The following is a 7,481-nucleotide window of genomic DNA, read 5'->3' as shown; positions in this document are numbered from 1 at the left end:
TCCCAGACGGGATCACTAACCCCTGGGCCACACTGACACTGCGCTCTGGGGGCATCTGAATCAGGCAGTGCAGGCTGGGCCATGGCATGTGGTGCCCTCTGGGCCTCAGTTTCCTCCTCTGAAAAACGGGGCCATCCCTAACACCTACGTTGGGGTTACTATATACAGAGCGTCTAACCACAGGCAGTGGGTCAGAGAGTGCTCTCCGGGGTTCTTTCTGAACTGTATCTGCCTTACAGTGAAAGGCACAGTTCCTATTGTAGTGCCTCCCTGCCCCCCGTCCCCAGGGGAATGCAAACACCCTCTTCAGGGGCAAGGCTGTTAGAAGGGAGGGATCTCACACTCAGCACCCAAACCAAGGCTCCCGCCCTCCCCGCGCGTGGGGAAGCGTGGAGAGAGGCCACGGCTGGACTCACCGATCTCAAACGAGTGCTCCAGCAGCAGCCCCACGGCACCACAGGCCTCGTCTCGACCTTCCACCCCGGCCTGCGGACAGAGCACCCCAAGTGAGGCCCACAGAGCCCTCGCCTGACCCCGGACAGACTGGCATCCTGAGAGAGGAGCCTTCTTTTCATCCTCATATCCAGACGCTGATGTTTGCCCACGACTCAGGAGCTGAACATTCAGGATCTGGACGGTTCCCAGAAAACAAGAGCCTGCAAGCAAGCTAACCTCGCTTCCAAGACAGCTATCCGAGGGTCACTTTCACGTCCGGTACCATAATTATGCCTGAGTTAAAAGGCACCCTGCGGCCCTAGCTGGTCTGGCTCCCTGGATAGAGAGCATCAGCCTGTGGACTGAAGGGTCCCGGGTTCGATTCCAGCCAGGGGCACAAGGCAGCCGATGGAGGATTCTCTCTCATCACTGATGTTTCTCTCTCTCCCTCTTCCTTCTTCTCTAAAAAAATAAATAAAATATGATCTTAAAAAAATTTTAAAGGCACCCTGAGCTTCCTTTCTAAGCTATTAATATCCATGTAGCCTCGTGTTCACCTTAACTGCCCCAAAAAGGAGGAATCCACACCCTCCTTTTCTCCAAATCCAAATTTCTCCTAATTCTGCTGCATCCTCCGTTCCAGATTTTAATCCGCTCGAGACCCCGCCCCCTCATGCATATTCAGCCACGGCACACCCCCTCCAATCTCGCGAGAGCCCTCCACCCCGCCTTTTTCCTTTCAGCGGCCCGCCGTCTGATTCGCCAGTATTCCATCCGGGCCACACCTCCTCATGCATATTCATGACTGTAGGCCCCCAGCGTCAGAACACGGGAGAGGAGAGGCAGGCTGGCCCCGACCGGCACCGCGCCGAACGCATGAGCGCCTCGGTCCCGCCCGCGCCCGCCCCTCCCGCTGCCTTCCCGCTTCCGGTGCGGCCTCCGCAGGTGCGGGGCTGCCAGCTCGCCCTCCACGGTGCCTTCACCTCTTCCCTCTCGGCCCTGCGTGGCCCCGTTCCCGCCCTAACCGACCTCGCGATGTCTGTCGCCCGCGCCAAGGAGCACTCACCCCCCGCGCAGCGGCCCCGGGCCGGCAACCGCTGCCCCGCGCGCGGCTGGGGGCTGCGGCCGCCATCAGCAAGAGCAGGAGCAGCCGAGTGGCCCTGGCGCCGGCCGCCGCCATCTTGGCCCCTTCCCACCAGTCCACGGGCCAGAGGGAGCCGAGCGCCGCGGAGCACTCTGGGAGGAACGGACCTATCCCTCCCGCGCATGCGCCAGCGCCGGCTTCTTGCGTCTGCGCACTAGCGCCCGCCCCCTACGGGGTCTGACGTCAAGGGCGGGCGCCGCCCTCTGTGACGTCACAATCCCAGCCGTCTCCCTGCCCGCTGCGTTGTGACGTCACACTGTCCGTGGCCACGCCCTCCGTTTTCTCCCCAGGCTCCTCCCTCCGATGAAGCAGAGACTAGAGCCCAGGCCTGGGGATGGAACAGGTGTAGTGGGACCAGCGGGGATGGAGGGCAGGGAGAGGCGGAGCCATGCCTCCCGGGCTGGGCCAGGGGAGGGATGAGGCCGGACAGCCCGGTAACCCCTATGCTCAGCCTCCTGGAATAGACCCGCCCTGAACTTGACCCCCTAGAACAGTGTTTCCCAAACTTTTGACATATGTGTACCCCTTCTATAATTTTCGTAACGCTGAGTGCCCCCTCGTACTCATGAGAACGGAGAATTAGGCGCCGCTAAGCACAGTGCGGTGCACATCCCCACCAAACTCTTCCCGTACCCCTGGGGGTGTGCGGACCGCACTTTGGGAAACACTGCCCTAGAACACACCCTCGTTTCAGCCTGTCCCTCGGGCCGGCCTGGGCGGCTCCAACGCCTCCTTCAGAGCGGGGAGTTCCACCAGCTGCGAGACTTCACCATCTTTGAGAGCAATTTCGTGCAGGTGTGAAGCCCCAGGGCCGCCGGAGCCCCACCTCCTGACTTGGGGAACCCCGGCTTCCCCCCACTTCTGACAACTCCCCCATAACGTCCGTCTCCTGGAATTCCTCACCGACCCTCTCTCCATTCCTCCAGACCGTTAGCTTCTCTAGGAGACCTGGCCTCTGATTCCCTCGCTTCCGTTTCCCTGACTTAACACCTCTAGGACTCTTGACCTTTGACCTCCCTGACTTAACACCTCTAGGACTCTTGACCTTTGACCTCAGGACATCCGACTCCCACCTTGGTGTTTCATTCACTCGGTTCATGAACTGTGACCTCTTCCCAGTTCTGCAGGCACACACGCACACGCACACACACACACACCACCACCACCACCATCTCTCCGGCTTCTCACCCTGTCCCCCGCCCAGGTGACCCGCTTGGGAGAAGTTGCCAACAAGGTGACCATGGGGGTGGCGGCCTCCAGTGCCGCCCTGGAGCGCCCAGACCTGCTGCTGCTGGCGGGCCCCGCCAAGGAGAACGGACGCCTGCAGCTCTTCGGGTGACTGCCCGCCCCAGCCCAGCCTGACCTCCTCCCCCGCCCAGGGCACCCTGGTTCCTGCAGCTGCTCCTCTGGCCCAGAGGACCCTGGGCGGCCGCTACCCCAGAAGAACCAGGACAGGGCCGTCCCCAGGGGCCAGAAACTGGGTAGCCAGCCACGGGAGGGAACGGTCCTCAGCCACAGCCTGGCCCTGGTCCAGAGAATGGCCTGCAGCGCCCCCTGTGCGCCACACCCCCCCATCTCTGACCTCATCTCTGACGTCATACTCGTGTAGGGAGGCCTTCAGCCCCATCCTCCAAAGAGAGAAACGGGGGCCAGGGTCTCCCAGCGGGTCAGGGCTGGGACCAGAACCTCCGGCTCCTCATGATGGCCGACCTCGCTCAAGCGCCTGTCCCACTACGCACCGCCCCTTCGGTCTCTGGTTTTTCGTGGGAAACTAATGCAGATTCGCTCCAAAGTATGAAACACGCGACACAAAACATGCGTTTCTCCCATCCTAGGATCCTGCGTCCAACTCCGACCGCAAATACCAAAACACGCCCCTGGGTATAGTGCCGAGGTCGGCAAACTGCGGCTCGCGAGCCACGTGCGGCTCTTTGGCCCCTTGAGCGTGGCCCTTCCACACAATGCCACGGCCTGGGCGAGTCTCTGTTGAAGAAGTGGCGTTAGAAGGAGTTTACGTTTAAAAACTTTGGCTCTCCAAAGAAATTTCAATCGTCGTCCTGTGGATATTTGGCTCTGTGGACGAATGAGTCTGCCGACTACTGGGATAGTGTATTCAGAGAAGCATTCTGCCAGTGGCTTTGACTTTTTTTTTTAATGTTGTATTTTATTTTAGAGAGAGAGAGGAAGGGAAAGGGAGCGATAGAAACATCAATGATGAGAGAAACATCAATCCACTCCCTCCAGTGCGCCCCCTACTGGGGATCAAGCCCCAAACCTGGGCGTGTGCCCTGACCCAGAATTAAACCGTGACCTTCTGGTTCATGGGCCAATGCTCAACCAATGAGCCACGCCAGCCGGATGGCTCTGACCGCTTTGTAACTCGCTTGGTGGCGGAATCTGATTCTGACCTGAGCTAAAGGCGTCTCACAGCCTTAGCTTACCCGGCTCTGCGTTTAAAGCACGCCACAAAGCAGGATCCAGGCGTCTGACGTGGCCCGGCATTTTTCTACCACATTCCTTTCTTTTCGGTGCTAACTGCATCCCACCCATCGATCGCCCTGCTCCCTGAGCCGTGACCTGCAGTGGGAAGGATGCTAAGGTGGCGCTGTGGGAGGCCTCTGACCCCAGAATCTCCTTTAGCACTCTCCCCTCCCCCCACCACCCGAAAAAGCATACCATCCCGTAAAAGCATGGAGCTTGCTCTGCAAACTCAGCCTCGGGACTCCCCCGGCCCCTCCCTGCTGACCAGCTTACAGCGGAGTTACTCTGGCCCACTTCTGACGGGTGGACATCTAGTGTGTGTGCTGGCCCTTTAACAGTGGCAGGCACATGCCCTAAGCTACCTTTCCCTCAGCAGGATGTCAGTATCCACGTCACATCGACGTGAGAACAGCCACCAGGGCCTCTTGTGGACATACATGACTGATCAGGTTCTGGCCCCTAGGGCACCACTCTTTTTTTTTAAATATACAGAGAGGGAGAGGGATAGAGAGTTAGAAACATCGATGAGAGAGAAGCACGGATCAGCTGCCTCCTGCACACCCCCCACTGGGGATGTGCCTGCAAGCAAGGTACATGCCCTTGACCGGAACCGAACCTGGGACCTTTCAGTCCACAGGCCGACGCTCTATCCCCTGAGCCAAACCAGTCAGGGCATCACTCTCTTATGTGATTTTTTTTTTTGGGGGGGGGAAGGGGGCACCACTCTTGCTGTTCTAGGGAACATCTTGTAATAGGGACCATCGTTGAACACAAGGCCACCTTCGGGTGACCTGGGTTCAAATCCTGGCCTCCCCTCTTCACTAGCTTTGGCCAAGTTCCCTACCTGTCTGTGCCTCAGTTTCCTCCTCTGGAACATGGGGATGAGGGGAGAGCCCCCCTCCAGGGCTGCTGGGGGATACACTGAGTAAAGGTGCTGAGATGAGAACAGCAGCGCCTGGCACAGCGTAAGCTCTGTCAGTGCCGGCGGCTCTTCTTCCATTTGAGAAAACAATCATCGATAGTCCCCCCCACCCCCCACGGAAGTTGTGTCTGGTGTCTTGGGGGTACAGCCAGCGTGGCAGGCAGGAGACACCCATGTGCCCAGGTATGAGGGTGTAAAACCAATTCCTAGTGATAGGCTTGCTGGGCCAGAGCGGGCTGTGGTTAAGAACATGGACAACTGGGTCCGGATCCCGCTGTGTGACCCAGGCCAGCTTACCCACCCCCTCTGGGCTCTTTTCTCCTCTGCCTCGGACCTTAAGTCAGGCTGGAGGCAGAACAACTCATTTCTTCAAATACTCAAGTACCCGCGGCACTCTGTGTCCATCTGGGTGCGAGGGAAGCCGAGTGACAAAATCAGCCCCAAATCTCTGCCCTCCACTGGGCCCACCTCCTACCGGGCAGGCAGACGGAAGAGATGGCAGTTCGTCCGTTGGGATAACAGGTCTGCGGAGACGTCTGGGGGCCCAGAGAGAGGACCATGGGGAGGTCTGCAAGCGTGGACGCGGTTGCAAATAGGCCAAGGATTGTAAACAGACTCCCCTGAGAGAGAGAGGAGGGGGCCAAGCCGCAGAGACTTCAGGCAGAGGGGACCGCCTGTGCAAAGGTCCTGGGGTCGGACCAAACCTGGCCGGTTAATGGAACAGCGCAGAGGCCAGTGTGGTTGCAGCGGAGTGACCAGGGGGTAGGCGGGAGGTGAGGGGGCAGAGGGGGGCACAAAAGGGGAAGACGGTGCAGGGTGGCGGCCGTCCTGGCCAAGGTGAGGACTTGGCGTTTACCCTGAGCCGACTCAGGTGTTGACCGGCGCCCTCTGGCGGCCGCGTGGGGGACAGACTGGGGCTGGCGGCCCAGGCGGGACGTTAGGGGCCGGGCCCAGTGGAGGTGGTGGTGGAAGTGGTGGGATTTTGGATAATTTTAGCAGCAGGGCCATCTGGACTCGGTGGCAGGACTGCATGAGGGTGCGAGAGGGAAAGTCAGGAGCAGCTCCAGGTTCCTGACCGAGCAGGTGGAAGTGAAAACCGGAGGACGGGGAGCAGCGGGCTGGTGGGGTGGGGACCAGTCAGACACTGGGTGGCCGGACATCTTCGATGCCGGCTGTGGAGCCAACGTCCAAAAGGAACTGGATTTCACGGAGGCGGGTGCCTATTCACCTCTGGGGCGGAGAATGTGAACAGGGCTCTGGGGAGAGGGGGGCAGCCAGGGGGCAACCTCGATGCCGAGGGGCTGGGAAGGCGGGCCCTGAGGCTCCCCTTCCGCCCGCCAGGATGGTCCCCTTGCAGTTCGTCCAGCTCTTCGTCCACGACGAAAGCCGCAGGCAGCTCAAGGTCAAGTTTCAAACCGGACGCACCTTCTACCTGCAGCTGCAGAGTCCGCCCGGCTCCGGGGACTGCGAGTTCGGCCAGTGGGTGCGGCTGCTCTACTGCCTGCGCTTCCCCTCGGCCCAGAGTGACCGGGAGGAGGACCGGGATGAGGAGGAGGAGGAGGATGATGGAGAGGACGATGAAGAGGAGGAGGAGTATCTGACCGAGGGGGCGGAGTGCGGAGAGTGGTGGGTGGCGTCTGAGGGAGGAGGGGCTGGGGGCCTGGACCCCTGGGTCTGAGGGAGGAGGGGCAGGGACTCCTGGGTCTGAGGGAGGAGGGGCTGGGGGCCTGGACCCCTGGGTCTGAGGGAGGAGGGACTGGGGGCCTGGGTCTGAGGGAGGAGGGCTGGGGGCTCGGACCCCTGGGTCTGAGGGAGGAGGGGCTGGGGGCCTGGACTCCTGGGTCTGAGGGAGGAGGGGCTGGGGGCCTGGACTCCTGGGTCTGAGGAAGGAGGGCTGGGGCCTGGACCCCTGGGTCTGAGGGAGGAGGGGCTGGGGGCCGGATGCCTGGGTTGATGGGGCAGTGACAGGACTGGACTCGGAGTCCTGAAAGGTGTGCAGTCTGTGATGAGGGACAGCAGGGACGCAGCAGGGGGGTGTCTCATGGCCTGAGTGGGGCCGGCTAAGGTGGCCGAGGTACCCTAACCGGACATCTCCCCCTCCAGCCTCTGCATAGGGGCATCTGGCGAGGGGATGCCCGGGCCTGCAGGGTGGGGCCGGCCGGGCCCGATGCCCCGGTCCCCGTGGGCCTGGGGAGGGGAGCTGCGCCTCCCCCTGAAGGTGGGGCCCCTGGCGCCTGCGGGGCCCTTCCTCCGGAGATCCCTGTCCCCCCTTCCCGGTAGGTGCAGCGTCCTCTCCCGCCCCAATGGCAGGTGCACCTGCAGCCGCGGCCTCTGAGACTCCGCCCGCAGCTGCGAGCCCGGGGAGCCGGGCTGAGCCCTCGGGCCCCCGAACTCCGGGACTGAATCCGGGACTGACTCCGATGCCTCCAGCCCCCCTGGACGCCCCCAAAAAGAACCAGAGATCTAACCTCCCTACATCGGGCCGGCCGAACGGATCAT

The 7,481-nt window shown here is 61.4% G+C and overlaps 2 protein-coding genes across 2 annotated transcripts; one reads left to right on the top strand and one right to left on the bottom strand.

The window, feature by feature from the left end:
* Window positions 1–306: 306 nt before the first annotated feature.
* On the bottom strand, window positions 307–1,706 carry EMC10 (ER membrane protein complex subunit 10). Its single transcript, XM_036437658.2, has 2 exons — window positions 1,502–1,706; window positions 307–486 (listed from the first exon to the last, which is right to left on the bottom strand). The coding sequence occupies exons 1-2, from the start codon at window positions 1,613–1,615 to the stop codon at window positions 322–324; spliced, it is 279 nt and encodes a 92-aa protein (XP_036293551.1). The 5' UTR covers window positions 1,616–1,706; the 3' UTR covers window positions 307–321.
* Window positions 1,707–1,824: 118 nt separating this feature from the next.
* On the top strand, window positions 1,825–7,317 carry GARIN5A (golgi associated RAB2 interactor 5A). The gene is made up of 5 exons (XM_045581643.1): window positions 1,825–1,978; window positions 2,246–2,374; window positions 2,784–2,914; window positions 6,324–6,608; window positions 7,263–7,317. The coding sequence occupies exons 1-5, from the start codon at window positions 1,883–1,885 to the stop codon at window positions 7,315–7,317; spliced, it is 696 nt and encodes a 231-aa protein (XP_045437599.1). The 5' UTR covers window positions 1,825–1,882.
* Window positions 7,318–7,481: the final 164 nt, after the last annotated feature.

The sequence above is a fragment of the Pipistrellus kuhlii genome, unplaced genomic scaffold (genome assembly GCF_014108245.1).
Source record: "Pipistrellus kuhlii isolate mPipKuh1 unplaced genomic scaffold, mPipKuh1.p scaffold_m20_p_147, whole genome shotgun sequence".
NCBI classification, from domain to species: domain Eukaryota; kingdom Metazoa; phylum Chordata; class Mammalia; order Chiroptera; family Vespertilionidae; genus Pipistrellus; species Pipistrellus kuhlii.
This window is presented reverse-complemented; position numbering and strand designations above follow the sequence as displayed.